Genomic DNA, 19,252 nt, shown 5'->3' with positions numbered 1-19,252 from the left:
AGGTTCTCTACTTGGGGAATATTATGGAGCTACCGGCCAATGGCGGCGATAAAGCGAGTACTTTTATATATAAACATATCTCCCGAATATTAGTCACTGTGCAATTCAGGAGGGCTACTCGGATACCGTTCTCTTTAATGTATTGGTGAAGCAGAAGGCGCTGAGGAGGCGTCTGCCTTGGTATTATGCGCCATCCTTCCTGCTCCTCTGGGCGGTGCTATTTTACGCCGTGGTTCTACCGCTATTCTACAAGTTACCCGACCGAATAACCCTGGCCGACGAGCCAGTGAGACCCGGCGAATTCGTGGCCGAGAGAGCGCAGAAAGCACTCCAAGAATTCGATCGTATCGGACCTAAAGTGGTGGGGAGCATGGCCAATGAAGTGATAGCCGTTGAATTTCTCTTAAGCGAGGTGGAAAAGATACGACGGGAAATGCGCAACGATCTCTTTGACTTGGAGGTGGATGTTCAGCGGCCAAGCGGCTCCTATGTCGTGGGAACCATGACCAGTATTTACCAGGGCATCCAGAACGTTGTTGTCAAGCTGGCTAGTAGGAGTTCCAACAGCTCATCCTACATGCTGGTCAATAGCCACTTTGACACTAAGCCAGGCAGTCCAGGAAAGCGAATTCCGAAATCTAAACTCACACCCCAAAGCTAATAGGTTTTCATGAGTAGGTGCTGGTGATGACGGCACAATGGTCGTGGTTATGCTAGAGGTTCTCCGTCAAATGGCCACATCTGGAACGGACTTTCGGCATCCCTTAGTCTTTTTATTCAACGGAGCGGAGGAGAATCCCCTACAGGCCTCCCATGGGTTCATTACCCAGCATCAATGGGCCACCAACTGCAAGTTTGTATTAAATCCAATTTGTGGTTCTAGTTTAATAATATTTCTTGCAGGGCAGTTATTAACCTGGAAGTGGGTGGCACTGGAGGACGAGACATACTCTTCCAAAGTGGTCCGAATAATCCTTGGCTGGTAAAGGTATGTAGAATCTATATTTTATAAAAAATACTCTATACTTTATTTATCCCTTTAAGTACTACAAAAAACACTCAAAGCATCCGTTTGCCTCAACTTTGGCGGAGGAAATCTTTCAATTTGGCATATTGCCATCCGATACGGATTTTCGCATCTTTAGGGACTACGGAAATATTCCTGGTAAGGTTATATTAGCTGGTTAATGGGAATATATAATTGAATCCTTTTTTTAAAGGTCTTGACATTGCACAATTCAGCAATGGTTATGTTTACCACACAGCCTTTGACTCCTTCGATGTGGTGCCAGGACGCTCTGTTCAGAACACAGGCGAAAATGTTCTCTCCCTGGTCAGAGCCTTTTCCAACGCCCCTGAATTGGATAATCCTGAGGTGGCTTTTAGGGTATAAAATGAAAATAAGATAATAATTGGTCTATATTCCAGAACCATACCGAAGGACATGCGGTGTTCTTTGACTTCCTAGGACTTTTCTTTGTGACCTATACGGAAAAAACTGGCATCATCTTGAACTACTGCCTGGCTGTGCTCAGTCTTCTTTTGGTTGGTTGTTCCATTTGGAGAATGTCAAGTCAGTCAGAGAATTCTATAGGAAGGACATTGACATGGTTTGCCATCCTCCTGGGACTGCATTTGATTGGATGTGTTCTCTGCATCGGTCTGCCCCTGCTGATGAGTGTGTTATATGATGCTGGCGATCGAACCATGACCTATTACAGCAGCAACTGGTTGGTCATTGGTTTATATATTTGCCCGGCAATCATTGGTCTGGTGCTGCCTTCGACATTATTTTATTCATTCAAGATAAATGTGAGTTGTATTATATGGTTATATTCACTTTAATTTTAATTCTTGGTTTTCAATTTATTTCAGGAGAAGTTGAGCCATTCTTACCAGATCTACATGGGTTTGCATGCCCACTGCGTTGTCCTGGCAGTTCTTTCTATGATCTTGACGGGGATAGGACTGCGTATTCCTTATATGTGCATGATATCCTTGTTTTTATATGCGATCTCACTGCTGATTAATCTTCTAAGCACCTTACATGATAGAGGTAGGTAAAAATCATGGTAATTATATCCTTTCAGGGTATTTTAATTCAGAAGCTTGTAACTCTGCTAAGGAGTCATTTACGACCCTATAAATCATATAATTTCTAGATCAGAATCAACTGCGGATTCGATTAAACCAAGTCTGGTGGAAAAATAAATTTTCAAAATTTTTTCGAAATTTGAAAATTTTATAAGGGGTTACATCGTTAAAATTTTCAAAAATTGGTAAAAAATTGAAATCTTTAAATGTTTAAACTGGGTATGCAGATTTAAAAATCTAATAAAAACTAGCTTAGAAAAGCTTTCCGAATTAAAATTAATGATTTTTTTACTTAGTTATGCATTTTTTAAAGTTTGGTTTTTTATAAATAATGGCATTTGAAGCTGGGCTAAGATCGATTTCCGATTCGATCTTATAATTGACGCCAAACTTGCGTTTTAACTGAAACTTATTATTTTTATACATTTATATGTTATACTCCCTTGAGACACACATTGCGTATACTTAATTTAGGGGTTTTCACGTTAAGTATACGCCATGTATGCTAGATTTATCTTAAATAGAAGATTTTTTCTTTTTTGTTTTAAACTAATTTCTTTCCTGTTTTAGGTTACCATTGGGCATTGACTGTGCAGATAATCCAGCTTTTTCAGTTTGTGTACTTTTGCTATCTGTTCTACATATTTCTTGTGATATTCTTTCCTGCTATGGGAAGAAATCGTGACTCATCCAATCCCGATATGCTTATAGCCCTGATATGTGCCATGGGAACATTCTTCGCATTGGGTTTTGTGGTAATATTAATAAAATTATTATAATAAATTACCTAATTATGAAGGTATAACAGGTTCCTCTGATAAACATGTTCCGCTGGTCTACACTTTTATTGATTGGTCTCGGCGTGGTGACCTTCACCTTTTGCATGATCTCTATATCGGAAGTGGGATTTCCCTATCGTATGAAGACAAGTGTGATGCGGGTGAACTTTCTGGTACATTTATATTAATTTCCTTTTAAAAATCGAATTAAATACTTTATCTTTTCACAGCAAACTCGTCGCATCTTCTACGAATTCGATGGCACCACCAGTATCGACGATTCTGGCTACTACTTTGACTTACAGGACAGGCGTGCTATGCGTCCGCTCAAGGATTATCCCGTAAATCTAACAGGATTGAGTAAAATAGATCCCCCTTGTAATGACTATGTAATGTGTGGCATGCCGTGCTTCTGGAGTAGCTGGTGTAGGTCCCTCAGTAGTGCAGCTTGGTTGCCTCGAGAGCAGCCAGTAGAAGTACCGGGCACATTGAACCTAACCCTTCTACGTACAAGTGTATTGGAGTCCGGAAGAGTCAAGAGATACGAGTTCATACTCTCTGGACCACCGCACATGGGTCTGTATATAAGGCCTTTAGATGGAGCTGCAGTTAAGGACTGGTCCTTTATAAGGACTATGCTGGATAGGCCGGAGAAGTACTCGGCGCCCTATCAGATATACTTCTCTTATGGCTTGGATAAATCACCATTTACGTTTCATATTGATTTTACAGTGAGTTTCACATTAGCTTATTTATGTTTATGGTTATTTCTGATAAACATTTAGCTTACAGAAATCCAATGGAAACTTCGAAGAACCCATCCTTGAGCTTGGAGCTGTGGGACACTTTGTTAACCAGGATTTTATGCGGGATGAGACTACGCTGAAGTTCATCGAGAGTCTGCCGGACTTTGTTTACACCATGGAATGGCCCTCTATCTTTATGCGATATATTTTCTAGGATTCCCCAGTCTGCTGTAATCGTTGTGGCTTTGCATCTATTATACGTATTTGAGTCGTTTCCCTGATCTTTGGCTATGATAGAGCTAGCGATAGGGCAAAGGCTGGGAAATAAATATAATCTCTATACTATAGTAACGTCACCTTAATCTGCCAGACATCGGTCAATGAATAAGCTTTAATTTGCAGCCGCCCCTCGCGTGCGTCGGAATCGCCACTTATGTATATTTATATTAAGTCGTAAACCCCTATAATTAAGATACCGTGGCCGTGGCCATGGTTAAGTCCCAGCCGCCCTGCTGCGCCTTAAGACAAAGCAGTTCCCCCGCCAGCTTGTTTCGGGTATCAAGCGGCACACGGCATTATCTTTATGGGACTTAATTCGGCGGAAGGCTTCAAGTCGATATGCTCCGGGCGCAGACGTTCAGTTATGCGTGGATCGGGCATCTGAAGGGTTTGAATCGGCTCCGCAAGCAATCTAACCATGGAGGAGAAGACTGATAAAGTGAGTGTTGATTTGTGAGATTTATAGGATGCGCCCCCATGGATTTATTGACTGGCGCTTCCCTAGGAACTCGCCCTCGACGCCGCACTCATCGAGTCCTTGGCGGTACACAAGGAGCCTGGCGACAGGAGAAGACTGTCATGGTACTATGCCCCCTCCTTTCTGCTCCTTTGGCTGGCACTCTTCTATGCCATCGTGATTCCGCTTTACAACAAACTGCCGGAGAGGGTGACCATCTCGGAGGAGTCCTTGCGTCCCGGAGAATTCGTGGCGGAACGGGCCCAAAGTCAGCTCTACGTCTACGATAGGATAGGACCCAAAGTTACAGGAAGTTATGCGAATGAAGTGACTACGGTTCAGTTTCTCCTCAATGAAACGGAGAAGATCCGTTCCCAGATGCGCAGTGATCTATACAGTCTCGAGGTGGACGTGCAGTCACCCACTGGGGGCTACGTGTTCATCGACATGGTCAACATGTACCAAGGAATTCACAATGTGATTGTAAAGCTGAGTTCAAAGAGTTCCAAGAGCGAATCCTACCTTCTGCTTAACAGTCACTTCGACTCCAAACCAAGCAGTCCAGGTGAGTGATCTCTGGTTTTCCATCACAGTGCCAGGAAATGACCCCTTTTATCAGGTTCCGGTGATGATGGTACCATGGTTGTGGTCATGTTGGAGGTTCTCCGCCAAATGGCCATATCGGAGACACCATTCGAACATCCCCTTGTCTTTCTGTTCAACGGGGCCGAGGAGAATCCCCTCCAGGGCTCTCATGGTTTCATTACGCAACACGAGTGGGCAAGAAATTGCAAGTGAGTTAAAGAAAATTAACCCGATATCGATCGATTGATTTTTTTTTTCCTAGAGCCTTTATCAACCTAGAAGTGGGCGGAAGTGGGGGGCGGGACCTATTGTTCCAAAGTGGTCCGAATAATCCCTGGTTGATGAAGGTAAGAATCATTATACCTCAACAGAAATGCGGCTTATGGCATCCAACAAAATTTAACTGTTGAGCGTTTATGGCCGACTTTATGGGTATTTTTTTTACTGCCGAATTACTGGATAGCTTTTTTTATAGTACTATAGGCAACATGCGAAGCACCCGTTTGCCACCACCATGGCCGAGGAGATCTTTCAGAGCGGAATTTTACCATCTGACTCAGACTTTCGTAATTTCCGGGACTTCGGGAATATACCCGGTGAGTCGATGAGTCACATTATGTCCGATGGTATTCGATAACAATATGGTTTCTTGCAGGGCTGGACATTGCCCAGGTTAGCAACGGATATGTGTACCACACGGTGTTCGATACCTTCGAGGCAGTGCCTGGACGATCCATACAGAATTCCGGAAATAACGTCCTCGCAATGGTTCGGGCCTATGCGAATGCTTCTGAATTGAACGAAGAAAAGGTATGCTTATTTCATTTTTACATGTAAAAGGATTATTGCTCAAAGGTCAACATTTCCAGGGTGATGATGGCCATGCTGTCTTTTTCGATTTCCTGGGTCTTTTCTTTGTGTATTACACGGAGACCACCGGTATTGTCCTGAACTGTCTCATTGGAGTAATCAGCCTGGTGCTGGTGGGCTGTTCCCTGTGGCGAATGTCACGGCAGTCGGAGAAGGTAACGCTGTCTCAGATCTCGATTTGGTTCCTCATCATTCTGGGCCTGCACGTGGTTGGATTTTTGCTGTGCCTTGGCCTGCCTCTCCTCATGGCAGTGTTGTTTGATGCAGGGGATCGCTCAATGACCTACTTTACCAGCAACTGGCTGGTGTTTGGACTCTACATATGTCCCGCCGTCATCGGCCTGGTACTTCCCTTGACGCTCTACTATACCCTGAAGCCCAATGTAAGAGTTGACTTGAATATCTCATACTTAATTAAAGCACTATATATTTTGTTTTTAGGACAAACTGAGTCATCCTTATCACCTTCAGCTGAGCTTGCATGCCCATTTGGTGGTACAAGCACTGCTCGCTCTCATCCTTACCGCCATGGGTCTCCGCTCGCAGTACCTGTGCCTAATTTCCATGATCTTCTATGCAGGTGCCCTCCTGATTAACCTTGTGAGCACGTTGCACGATCGTGGTGAGTATAGTGCCAATCTCTAATCTAAAGGCTCTCGTTAACTATGATTTATTTCAGGCTACTATTGGGCACTGATAGTGATGTGCCTCCAAGTGCTTCCGTTTTGCTATTTCTGCTACCTTTTCTACATGTTTCTCACGATATTCTTTCCGGTCCTGGGCAGAAATGGTTACAACACAAATCCCGATCTTATTATAGGCTTATTTTGTGCTATTTGTACTTTCTTTGCCCTGGGATTTGCAGTAAGTATTCCATATTAGTTAATATATATTAGGGTTACCTCTAACGATGTCCTCACAGGTTCAGTTCATCAACATGTTCTGCTGGCCGAAGCTCATACTCCTCGGTCTGGGAGTGGTCACCTTCATCTTCTGCATGATCGCCGTCTCGGAGGTGGGCTTTCCCTATCGGCCAAAGACCAATGTGATGCGAGCCAGCGTCTTGGTAGGTTATCGCTTTATTTTGATTTTCAATCAGCTCACCCTTATCTTGAATAGCACACTCGTCGCGTTTTCCACGAGTTCGATGGGTCAGTGAGTCACAGTGATTCCGGCTACTACTTCGACTATCAGGATAGGAGAGCGTTTAATCCCCTCCAGGACACCAGCCTAAACCTGACTGGACTGCAGCCTGTAAAGAAAGACTGCGACAACTACGTGATGTGTGGCATTCCCTGCTTCTACTATAGTTGGTGCCGATGGCGCCAGTGGGCTGGCTGGTTACCACGCGAGTCCGAGGTGGAAATTCCCGGAGAGCTGACCCTCCAGTTTTTAGGAAAGACCATCCTAGAATCGGGAACAATAGCTCGATATAATTTCCAGCAGTCTGGACCTCCACACATGAACGTGTTTATCCAGCCAGTGGGCGACGCTGTGGTAGAGGACTGGTCCTTCGTGAGGGACATGTTGGACAATCCGGCAGAGTTCCAACCGCCTTACCAGGTCTTCTTTTCCTACGGAACAGATGACACTCCCCTGTCGTTCCACATCGATATGTTTGTGAGTTTTAAAGGGATGCAGAGAGGTTATCAGACTATGACTTACACAATCTATATTACAGAGGGCCGATGGGAAGTTCGATGAGCCCACATTGGAGCTGGCTTCGGTGGGCCACTATGTTAGCTACGAATATCCTAGGGATGCAGAGGCCCGCAAATTTGTAGCCGACTTTCCTGACTACGTGCATGTCATGGAATGGCCTTCGATATTTAAGCGATATATATTTTAAATCATTTATAGCTATAGGTAGGTCATTAACAATTTTACAATAAACTCCATCCATTACCTGCCCTAATGGGTTCATATAAAAAAGGCCTTTATGAATTTATACAGGAAAGAGATTTGATTTGATAAGAAATAATAGGAAAACCTTAAAGTATTCTAAGTATATTAAATCGATAAATTGATATGCTCATTTTGTGGGTAAATTACAGCTTTTTAAATATCATAACTAAACCAAAAATGCATTATTTGTAATTCGAATTTCTGTTTTTTCAAGTTTTTATAGGGTTAACAAATCTGCATACTTAGTTTTAAAATTTAGAAAAATGAATTTTTTGTCAAATTTTGACAATTTTAACGATGTAGCCCCTTATACAATTTTTTAAAATTAAAAAAAAAAATGTTACAAAATTTATTTTTCTACCAGACATGTTTTAATATAATCAGCTGTTGATTCTGATCATGAATATATATAATTTATAGGGTCGGAAATGACTCTTTCAGTACGTTTAAGGCTTCTAACTAAAATTAAAACACCCTGAAAATGTATAAAAAAGTCTTCGATTTAAGATAAATCTAGCATACATGGCGTATACTTAACGTGAAAACCTTTAAATTAAGTATACGCCATGTGTGTCTTAAGGGAGAATAGCTTACAAATTTATAAAAATAACTAGTTTCAGTTAAACAAGCAAGTTTGGCAAGTCAATTATAAGATCGAATCGGAAATCCATCTTAACCAAGCTTAAAATATCAATATTTAAAAAAAATCTAAGTTTAAAAAAACTATAACTAAGCCAAAAAAATCATTTATTTAAATTCGGAAAGCTTTCCTATGCTAGTTTTCATTAGATTTTTAAATCTGCATACCCAATTTAAAAATTATTTTTTTTGCAAATTTTTAAAAATTTAATCGATGTAACCACCACCACCTTGCAAGTGTATAACAATGTAGTACAAGTTGGCGACAAAGTCAGTGTGAAACTATAGGGTAAGGGTAAGATATTCGTGATTCATTTCTAATAAGTTGAGCTTAAGGCTGAGTATTGTTTTGTAGATATTCCTAATAATTATTGCTTTATCCTTTTAAAAATAATATTAAGTTATGGGTTATAAGTCCATTGCAATAAGACAATTAATTGGAAAATAAATGCAAAGACAGCACAGCTGATTTTAGACCTAGGGCTAATCTCTCTCCTATAGCATCTATATATAATATATAATTATCATGGTTGAGACTTACCGGAGTGGAGGACACATAGTTATCCATTTCCATAGGCTGATCATGGTATCATCGAAGGGAGGCTCTTCCTGGTTATCCAGATGTGGTGCATCGGCCATGTCATATTTTGGCAGTCACTATCACTAGCACTTTCACTTTCACCATAGATGTAACCAGCACGGCGGCCTCGGACAGACTGAGGCCAGAGCGCTGTTAGTGTCTGTATTTATAGTCTCCGGGTAAAGAGAACAGAGAAAGTGAGAGCGAGAGAGAGAGAGTAATGTATCTCCAGACTGCCTATCTCTCGTAGAAAGTCAACGATATCTCTTGAGATACACAGATAGCGATAGAGGGAGAGAGGCACAGTCTAAGAGATTGAGCTTATACACACACTCAGTTTTGTGTTTTCCTTTACATTTAATCGTTTCCTTGGCAGCTATATGATATAGTCGTTCGATATTCAGCCTGTGGGCAATTTTTCGGTGGAGGATTGATGCTGGACATGCTAGACGATCCGGAAGAGTTTGAAGGTTTGAAAGTCACCAACTAAAAATAAATAAAGTTGATAAATCAGATTCTAATTTTAGAAGTTTGATGGAGATTTTGAGGTTTTGGGTCATTTTGTCAGATACGAATACTACAGAGATGCAGAGGCTCGTCGGTAAATATCATATTTTCCCAATTAGGTGCAGATTATGCCAACCCATAGCCTCGGTACTTAAGCGATATGTTTCTTTGGGGTTATATAGTCATAGAACTTTTATAAAGATTTTTACAATAAACTGCCATGTGCGAAAGGCAATGACTTGGTTAATCGTGAGATAAGGTTTGTTATCTGAGTTTTTAATAGCCGCTTTGAAGCTGTGCGATAGTTTATCTTTATTATTATTGGCCATTATATGTTCGGTATTTATTTAGTTGCGCCTGAATTACCAACCGAAGGGGGTCGATTTAGCTCCCGCAGGTCAAATAAACATGGGTCAGAAGTCGGAAAATGTGAGTATTTCTTAAATCCAACATTCTGTGGTATTTAATTGACTGCTTTTTTAACAGGAGGTCTCGCTAGAGACTGCAGCCCTCGAGTCTCCATCGCTAAAAGAGCAACTTGTTAAGAGACACAGACTGTCCTGGTACTACGCTCCGTCCTTTCTGCTCCTCTGGCTGTGTCTCTTCTTTGCCATCGTGATTCCTTTGTATAACAGGCTACCAGAAAGGATTACGATCTCAGAGGAATTGGCAAGACCAGGAGAATTCGTGGCTGAACGGGCACAAAGACAGCTCTTTGTTTACGACAGGATCGGACAAAAAGTAACTGGCGGTTATGCGAACGAGGTGACAACTGTTGCTTTTCTTCTGAATGAAGTGGAAAAGATTAAACATGAAATGCTCAGTGATCTCTATGAGCTCGAGGTAGATGTCCAGGCGCCTTCAGGAAGTTTTTCGTTAGGAAGCATGGTGAGCATGTACCAAGAAATACAGAATGTAGTTGTCAAGTTGAGCACGAAGCAATCTCAGAGTGAGTCTTACCTTCTGATCAACAGTCACTTCGACTCAAAGCCAGGCAGTCCTGGTAAGTTAGATACTAATTAAAAAAATTATTAAAATATCTTAAGATGTTATTGAATTGAAATTGATTAGGTTCTGGCGATGATGGCACCATGGTTGTGGTCATGTTGGAGGTTCTACGCCAAATGGCAATATCCAAGACACCCTTTGAACATCCTATAATATTTCTGTTTAATGGAGCTGAGGAGCTTGGCCTCCAGGCTTCTCATGGCTTTATTATGCACCACAAGTGGGCAGCGAACTGCAAGTAGGTCTAAATGGTTTAGTATAAAAATCTAAATTAATAGCGATTGATTTTTTTTTAGGATGGTTATCAACCTAGAGGTTGGTGGCAGCGGGGGACGTGATCTCTTGTTTCAAAGTGGTCCCAATAAACCTTGGCTCATGAAGGTAAGATATGTTTTTGCAGTATTATAAATTCTAATTGATTCCAATTTTCTTGTAGTATTATAAGCTTTATGCTAAACATCCATTTGCTACTACAATAGGCGAGGAGATCTTCCAGGAAGGAATTTTGCCATCGGACACTGATTTTCGAATATTTCGGGATTTTGGAAATGTTCCTGGTACTTTCTTTATGAATTTATATAGAAAAATATAACGTTCTATATATCTTCACAGGCTTGGACATGGCCCAAACTGACAATGGATACGTGTACCACACAGCCTTCGATACTTTCGACGTGGTTCCAGGCAGATCAATTCAGAATACTGGGGACAATATTCTAGCCCTTGTTAGGGGCTATACGAATGCCAGTGAATTATCCGAGGAGAGGGTAAGAAATCACAATTTGAACAAATGTTTATGGAATATTTGATAGAACAGAAATACATTTTCAGAGTGATGATGAAGGACACGCTATTTTCTTTGACTTTCTGGGCCTCTTCTTTGTGTATTACACGGAAACTACTGGGATTATTATGAACTGCTGCATTGCAGTGATCAGTTTGTTTCTGGTGGGATGTTCCCTCTGGAGAATGGCTCGGCAGTCGGAGAAGGTCACAATTCCTCAGATATGTCTATGGTTCCTTATTATTCTAGGACTGCATGTAGTGGGAGTTATTCTTTGCTTTTGCCTTCCTCTACTGATGGCAGTGATCTTCGATGCGGGAAATAGATCGATGACTTACTATTCTAGCAATTGGCTGGTATTTGGACTGTACATTTGCCCCGCAGTCATCGGTCTCGTGCTTCCCTTGACCCTCTACTTTACTCTGAAGCCTCACGTAAGACTAATTAGTTATCCGTCTTTACTTTAAATTAAATTAATATTAATTACAGGACAAACTAAGCCACGGGTACCATCTTCAAATGTGCCTGCACTCCCATCTGGTTGTCCAGGCCCTTCTCGCTATTGTTTTGACTGCCATGGGAATGCGCTTTGTATACATATGCCTTATGGCTATGATCTTCTATGGAGGAGCTCTTCTAATTAATCTGCTAAGCACACTTCATGATCGTGGTAAGCATTATTCTATATATATATACATATATACATAAAGAATTCGTATACCCTTGCATATATCTGCCAAAAAAAAAAGAAATTGAAAGTTATCTTTTATTATTATAGAATTTCGTTTTTAGTTTTAAGCAAATCGAAATACTATATATTATAACTCCTAGAGAAACGGTAATTAGTAATTAACTATGATCAGTAATTAATTACAAGCAGTAAGTAACTTTAAACAGTAAGTAACTTTGACCAGGAAGTATCTATGACCTGCAAGTAATAACCAGTAAGTATCTATGGACACTAATAAACAATGACTTGCAACTTTTGTAACACAACACTTCTCTGAGACTTGGCCGGCAGCAGTCACTTCGTTCCGGGGAGGTTAGAACAAGTTGGGAATTATATGCACAGATGTGCAAGATTTGTTTTGGAACAAATTTAAGCTATTTAAATGAAGCCATGTTATTCTTCTATATTTTTTTACTACTATATAATTTGGAACATGGCGAATCGGTGGACTATATATATATATATATATATATGCTGCTATAGGAACGATCGGACGATTTATAGTACTATGATCGGTAATTATCAATGAACATTAAGTAACTATGGCTAGTAAGTAGCTATGACCAGTAGATAACAATGATCAGTAATTAACTCTGATTAGTAAGCATCAATAATCAATCAATCAATTAGTAAGCATCATTAATCAATAAACATAAGTAACTTTAACCAGGAAGTATCTATGACCTGCAAGTATCAATAACCAGTAAGTACCTATGAACACTAATAAACAATGACTTGCAACTTTTGTAACACAACACTTCTCTGAGACTTGGCCGGCAGCAGTCACTTCGTTCCGGGGAGGTTAGAACAAGTTGGGAATTATATGCACAGATGTGCGAGATTTATTTTGAAACAAATTTAAGCTATTTGAATGAAACGATGGAGTTATTCTTTTATATTTTTTTACTACTATATAATTTGGAGCATGGCGAATCGGTGGACTATATATATAAGAATATATATATATATATATATGCTGCTATAGGAACGATCGGACGATTTATAGTACTATGATCGGTAATTATCAATGAACATTAAGTAACTATGGCTAGTAAGTAGCTATGACCAGTAGGTAACAATGATCAGTAATTAACTCTGATTAGTAAGCATCAATAATCAATCAATCAATTAGTAAGCATCATTAATCAATAAGCATAAGTAACTTTGACCAGGAAGTAACTTTGACCAGGAAGTATCTATGATCAGCAAGTATCAATAACCAGTAAGTACCTATGAACACTAATAAACAATGACGTGCAACTTTTGTAACACAACACTTCTCTGAGACTTGGCCGGCAGCAGTCACTTCGTTCCGGGGAGGTTAGAACAAGTTGGGAATTATATGCACAGATGTGCAAGATTTATTTTGAAACAAATTTAAGCTATTTGAATGAAACGATGGAGTTATTCTTTTATATTTTTTTACTACTATATAATTTGGAGCATGGCGAATCGGTGGACTATATATATAAGAATATATATATATATAGCTGCCATAGGAACGATCGGAAAATTGTAAGAAGATATATTATAACTTTTCAAGTTTTCAACAGATTTTGATCAAATTTGATATATAGCCATTTCATATAAATCTAGAATTTTGTATAAATGCAAAATGGTGATTTTAAAACTGTAAGTAAATAATGTATAGGTGAATGAAATGAAAGCAGGCATTACTTTGTTTTTTTTTTTAACAAAAATATATGTAATTTATATTGTATTAATTCCAAGTGATCGACTTTCAATCTGGAAGGGTATACAAACTTCGGCAAGCCGTAGTTAACTTCCTTTGTGGTTTTAAATATTGTTTATTGCAGGTAACTATTGGGCTCTGATTGTAATGTGTCTTCAGGTGCTGCCATTCTGTTACTTCTGTTACATTTTCTATATACTGCTCGTGGTGTATTTTCCGATCACAGGAAGAAATGGCATTGGTTCGAATCCAGATATCATGATAGCCTTAATATGTGGTGGTGCGACCCTTTTTACTCTAGGATTTATTGTAAGTGATATTTTCGGTAAAGGTTTTGTTATGATTAATAAATATTTGTTTTCATTTCTAGGCTCAATTCATTAATGCTTTCCGATGGCCGAAGCTGATACTCCTTGGCTTGGGAGTGATAACTTTTATTTTCAGCATGATTGCTGTGTCGGAGGTGGGCTTCCCGTATCGCGCCAAGACCAATGTGATGCGATTTAATTTTATGGTTCGTAGACACTTAATAATGCATACAATTAAAGAAAAAAAAACGATTAAAAAATGCATCTTTCCACAGGATACTCATCGCATGTTCTACGATTACAATGGCACAATGAGTCACAGCGATTTCGGTTACTACTTCTCCTACCAGGATAGACGTGGATTAAGTCCCCTGCAGGACTCAAACGTAGATCTTACGGGGATAGTGTCCATGGAGGAATTCTGTGATGACTATGTAATGTGCGGAGCACCTTGTTATTATTCCTGTGGCGGACGAAGAAGAGCTCGCTGGCTCCCTCGGGAGTCGGGAATTCAAATGCCAGGCGAAGTTATCCTAGAGTTTTTAGGAAAGACTGTCTCTGAGGCGAACAAAACCGTTCGATTTAATTTCGAACTCACGGGACCTTCCCAAATGAATATTTTCATTCAGCCAGTGGGTGAGGCCAAGGTAACAGACTGGTCCTTTCTTCAGGATATTCGGGAAAGATATCAGCCACCTTACCATATCTTCTTTTCCTACGGAATAGATAATAGTCCAATCAAGTTTTTTGTGGAATTGACGGTGAGCTGGAAAGCATCTTATATATGTTATTTATATATACTTGTACTAAATTATTATTTATTATATATTTTGCAGAATTCCGATTTGGATTATAATGTTCCCGTCTTGGAGATTGCAGTTGTGGGACATTTTGCCAGTCCGGAGTACACTAGGGATGCAAATGTTCTTAAGTTTATAGCGGAGTTACCAGACTTTGTTGATGTGATGGAATGGCCTGCTCAATTTAAGCGCTATATATTCTAAGTCTCTAAACTTCATTCAGAAAAGCAGTACATACCTTCACTCTTTCGGTATCTTTGTGTAGTAATTGATTTAGAACTTATAAAGTATAATTTTATAATATCGTATAGATATATCTTTATACTGGAATCAAACTTACAGTCCGGGGGCTTGTGCTCGATAAACTTGGTGAATGGTATCCAGATGTCATATTATGAAAATAAATCAATTTACTTTATGAAGAGACTTTAGATTCATCCATAAATATACTGGGAATCAGATTTGATAATAGTGTTGAAAAGCTTTAAATATGAGAAGCTTCAAAGTAGGTTGCTTAGTTGCGCGTTTTAGTTCGTTGAGTTCGAACACAGAAGATTTTAAAAATGATATTCTTCAACTAGATTTAAGTATAAACGTTTCAGATTTTTCTAATGAAAGCAGATTGAATTAATTTATTTTATAGCGCAGAAGTCACCCTGGAACTTGGATATGTGAAACAGCCTTCTGACTGTCAACTTTATATGTATATTATCTTTAAATCTAACAAAGTGGCAAAGGCTTGCAATATTTTACTTATATTTAATCAAGCTTTAAATAATTACTAATTATATCTAAAAAAGTGCTATTAAGAATTTGCAAATAAACTTCCATCCGTTTCTTAGTTGAATATACAATTTGTATGCCTTTTGTTTGACATATATACGCTAGCTTGATAAGATCTGTTATCTTAGTATCCAAGCGATCATTGTGTTTGGAATTATAGACGATAATATCTTTATAGACTTTGATTTGGTAAAAGCCTTCAAGCTAAGGAATTTCTGGTATAGACTTTCAGTTTTAAATTGACTTTTGCTGGTAACATAACAATGGAAAATAACTGTGATGAAGTGAGTTTTCGTTTATTTAAATAAACAAAAAGAATTGATTCAACGATTGGTGTCTTAGAAGGATATTCCGCTAGACAATGTCACTATCGAATCTTTAACCCAAAAGAAAGAAAATGTCGAACGACAAAGGTTACCCTGGCACTATGCTCCTTCTTTCCTGCTGCTCTGGCTGTCTCTCTTTTTTGCCATCGTGATTTCTTTGTACAACAAGCTTCCAGATAAGATTAACATCTCAGAAGAATTGCTAAAGCCGGGAGAATTTGTGGCGGAACGAGCTATGAGCCAGCTGTATCTCTACGATCGAATCGGACCCAAAGTTACGGGCAGTTTTGCCAACGAGGTTACAACGGTTGCATTTCTTCTGGGTGAAGTGGAAAAGATTAAGGAGCAAATGCTTAGTGATCTCTATGAAATAGAGGTGGATGTTCAGACACCTTCGGGGGGCTTTTCATTTGGAAGCATGGTGAGCATGTACCAAGGAATCCAGAATGTAATTGTCAAGTTAAGCACAAAGAAATCCCAGAGTGAGTCCTACGTCCTGATCAACAGCCACTTTGACTCTAAGCCAGGCAGTCCAAGTAAGTGTTGTTCTCCTTAAAGACTTCGTTTTCCCAGTGCTAAGAGTTGTCATTAGGTACTGGCGATGATGGCACCATGGTTGTGGTGATGTTGGAGGTTCTTCGCCAAATGGTCATTTCGGAGACACCTTTTGAACATCCTGTAGTCTTTCTGTTCAATGGAGCTGAGGAACTCGGTCTTCAAGGTTCCCATGGCTTCATTACTCAGCACAAGTGGGCAACGAACTCCAAGTAAGTCAATAAAACAAATGCCGAAAAGTAATATTAATAACATTATTTAAGGATGGTTATAAACCTAGAGGTGGCCGGCAGTGGAGGACGTGATCTCTTGTTTCAGACTGGCCCCAATAAGCCTTGGCTCGTGAAGGTAGGGGTATTTTTAAACATTTACAACATCCGATTAATTCCGCGTTTCTATAGTATTACAGACTTTATTCTAAACATCCATTTGCTACAACAATAGCCGAGGAGATCTTCCAGGGTGGACTTTTGCCATCGGACACTGATTTTCGAATCTTTCGGGACTTTGGAAAAGTGCCTGGTACTTAATTATTTTCGTTGGTTACTTAAGCAGACAAAATTATACAAAAATTATATACATCAGGTTTGGACATGGCGCAGGTCAACAACGGATACGTTTACCATACAATATTTGATGCTTTTAAGGTTATTCCAGGAAGATCCGTTCAGAACACGGGAAATAATGTCCTCGCCCTTGTAAGGGCCTTCTCAAATGCAACTGAATTGTATGAAACGGAGGTGAATATCTTTTATTTTATATCTATTTACACACTTTTTACTGAAGTTTGGATCTATTTTTAGAGTATCGATGATGGGCAGACTGTTTTCTTTGACTTTCTGGGCCTCTTCTTTGTGTATTACACGGAAACTACTGGGATTATTATGAACTGCTGCATTGCAGTGATCAGTTTGGTTCTGGTGGGATGTTCCCTCTGGAGAATGGCTCGGCAGTCGGAGAAGGTCACAATTCCTCAGATATGTCTATGGTTCCTTATTATTCTAGGACTGCATGTAGTGGGAGTTATTTTTTGCTTTTGCCTTCCTCTTCTGATGGCAGTGATCTTCGATGCGGGAGATAGATCAATGACTTACTTCAGTAGCAAATGGCTGGTGTTTGGACTCTACATTTGCCCCGCAGTCATCGGTCTCGTAATTCCCTTGACTATTTACTACACCCTGAAACCGAATGTAAGATCTATTAATTCTTAATCTGCGTTTCATATTTAAAGGAGGTTCTTTTGTAGGACAAATTAAGCCATGCTTACCATCTTCAGATGAGCCTTCACTCCCATTTGGTGGTCCAGGCACTGCTTGTTATTATTCTGACTGCCATGGGAATGCGATTTCAGTACCTGTGCCTTATTTCGATGATCTTCTATGCAGGTGCTCTTCTGATTAACATTGTAAGCACTTTGCAAGAAAAAGGTAAGTAATATTAAATCTACCAATAGATCTTTTTTAACCAAGATGTGTTCAAGGTAATTATTGGGCTGTGAGTGTGATGTGTCTGCAGGTACTGCCGTTTTGCTACTTCTGTTATATAATATATATGCTCCTTGTGGTATTGATTCCAATAACCGGAAGAAACGGCATTGGCATGAATCCCGATCTGATGATAGCCCTGATTTGTGCTTGCTGCACTTTCTTTGCTCTAGGATATATTGTAAGTTGATTTCATTGGGAGTTTTATTGAGATTATTTATATATTTATTGAGATTAAACTTAATCATTGATATTTAGGCTCAGTTTATTAATGCTTTCCGCTGGCCGAAGCTTATACTCCTCGGTCTGGGAGTGGTCACCTTCATTTTCTGCATGATTGCCGTCTCAGAGGTGGGTTTTCCCTATCGGCCCAAGACCAATGTGATGCGAGTCAATGTTGTGGTATGTTGAATGCTCTGTAACATTATAAATTATTGTAAGTGGTCGTATTTTTTCAAAGCACACTCAACGCCTGTTCTACGAGTTTGATGGTTCTTTGAGTCACAGTGATTCCGGTTACTATTTCACATATATGGACAGGCGGGGACTTAATCCTCTCAAGGACTCCCAGGTCAACCTGACGGGTCTGATTTCTATAGAACCTGATTGCGACAAATACGTCATGTGCGGGGCTCCCTGCCTTTACTCTTGTGGCAGCCGGAAGAGTGCTCGTTGGCTTCCTCGCGACTCGGATGTTGTTATTCCTGGAAATATTTTACTAAAATTATTGGGAAAAAGTATTACTCAGTCCCAGAACACTGTTAGATATGAGTTTGAGGTAACTGGTCCACCGCAAATGAATATTTTTGTTCAACCCGTGGGTGGTGCTGTGATCACAGGCTGGTCTTTTGTGGGAAATGCCCTGGAAAAAGCCCAGCCGCCCTATTACGTATTCTTTAACTACGGAATAGATGACAGTCCTTTCAAGTTCTTCATTGAGCTAAAGGTGGGTTATATTATCTATTAAGTCATGAACTAATCATAATGTGAGAATACTTTCTTTATATTACAGAAGTCCGATGGTGTTTTCAGTGAACCTGTCTTGGAGCTTGCCGTTGTGGGACATTTTATAAGCCACGATTATGACAGGGATGCAGAGGTTCTCAAATTCCTTGGGGATTTCCCTGACTTTGTATTTGTGGTAGAATGGCCTTCTATACTCAAGCAATATATTTATTAGAATTACTATATCAACTACTCAATAAATTGGCAGCCATTACCTGCCCGACTATGATTATGAAAATCGTGCCTTAGTTTTCAGGGCTGGAAGTTTTGTGCTGATAACAATTGTTATCCGTTTGATATCTTTATATCGTATTTAATTTACGGTTAATAAAATC

The 19,252-nt window shown here is 39.8% G+C and overlaps 4 protein-coding genes and 1 long non-coding RNA gene across 6 annotated transcripts; 4 read left to right on the top strand and 1 right to left on the bottom strand.

Annotated features, from left to right (window-relative positions):
* Positions 1-76: 76 nt before the first annotated feature.
* LOC110178377 (endoplasmic reticulum metallopeptidase 1) lies at positions 77-4,319 on the top strand (the record flags this gene model as incomplete). Its single annotated transcript, XM_086829154.1, has 11 exons — positions 77-618; positions 677-853; positions 904-988; positions 1,045-1,165; positions 1,221-1,375; positions 1,429-1,812; positions 1,876-2,056; positions 2,665-2,849; positions 2,903-3,046; positions 3,104-3,604; positions 3,666-4,319. Coding segments are annotated over 11 exons (2,643 nt in total), but the record flags the coding sequence as incomplete, so codon positions are not given.
* LOC110178312 (endoplasmic reticulum metallopeptidase 1) lies at positions 4,302-7,839 on the top strand. Its single transcript, XM_020945406.2, has 12 exons — positions 4,302-4,337; positions 4,404-4,920; positions 4,975-5,149; positions 5,203-5,287; positions 5,416-5,536; positions 5,596-5,750; positions 5,810-6,193; positions 6,252-6,432; positions 6,490-6,674; positions 6,733-6,876; positions 6,930-7,430; positions 7,492-7,839. Exons 1-12 carry the CDS (start codon positions 4,317-4,319, stop codon positions 7,657-7,659), a joined length of 2,637 nt encoding a protein of 878 aa, XP_020801065.2. The 5' UTR covers positions 4,302-4,316; the 3' UTR covers positions 7,660-7,839.
* A 1,983-nt stretch (positions 7,840-9,822) lies between these two features.
* LOC110178283 (endoplasmic reticulum metallopeptidase 1-like) lies at positions 9,823-15,106 on the top strand. Its single transcript, XM_020945355.2, has 12 exons — positions 9,823-9,870; positions 9,928-10,444; positions 10,513-10,687; positions 10,746-10,830; positions 10,886-11,006; positions 11,062-11,216; positions 11,281-11,667; positions 11,723-11,903; positions 13,781-13,965; positions 14,027-14,170; positions 14,240-14,725; positions 14,801-15,106. Exons 1-12 carry the CDS (start codon positions 9,850-9,852, stop codon positions 14,966-14,968), a joined length of 2,625 nt encoding a protein of 874 aa, XP_020801014.2. The 5' UTR covers positions 9,823-9,849; the 3' UTR covers positions 14,969-15,106.
* LOC147644328 (uncharacterized) lies at positions 14,075-15,489 on the bottom strand. Of its 2 annotated transcripts, none has more exons than XR_015270506.1 (3): positions 15,105-15,489; positions 14,563-14,730; positions 14,075-14,497 (listed from the first exon to the last, which is right to left on the bottom strand). It is a non-coding gene; the product is annotated as an uncharacterized LOC147644328 (long non-coding RNA). The 2 variants fall into 2 exon arrangements; XR_015270505.1 differs by having other exon boundaries at positions 14,563-14,679; positions 15,105-15,448.
* Positions 15,490-15,722: 233 nt separating this feature from the next.
* Positions 15,723-19,092, top strand: LOC110178270 (endoplasmic reticulum metallopeptidase 1-like). Its single transcript, XM_020945336.2, has 12 exons — positions 15,723-15,831; positions 15,890-16,409; positions 16,466-16,640; positions 16,692-16,776; positions 16,830-16,950; positions 17,014-17,168; positions 17,232-17,618; positions 17,675-17,855; positions 17,909-18,093; positions 18,171-18,314; positions 18,373-18,858; positions 18,925-19,092. The coding sequence occupies exons 1-12, from the start codon at positions 15,811-15,813 to the stop codon at positions 19,090-19,092; spliced, it is 2,628 nt and encodes an 875-aa protein (XP_020800995.2). The 5' UTR covers positions 15,723-15,810.
* Positions 19,093-19,252: the final 160 nt, after the last annotated feature.

This window comes from Drosophila serrata, unplaced genomic scaffold, assembly GCF_035046125.1.
Source record: "Drosophila serrata isolate PLE 108 unplaced genomic scaffold, ASM3504612v1 contig_184, whole genome shotgun sequence".
In the NCBI taxonomy this organism is placed as follows: domain Eukaryota; kingdom Metazoa; phylum Arthropoda; class Insecta; order Diptera; family Drosophilidae; genus Drosophila; species Drosophila serrata.
The sequence above is the reverse complement of the archived record's forward strand: the minus strand, read 5'-3'. Positions and strand labels throughout refer to the sequence as shown.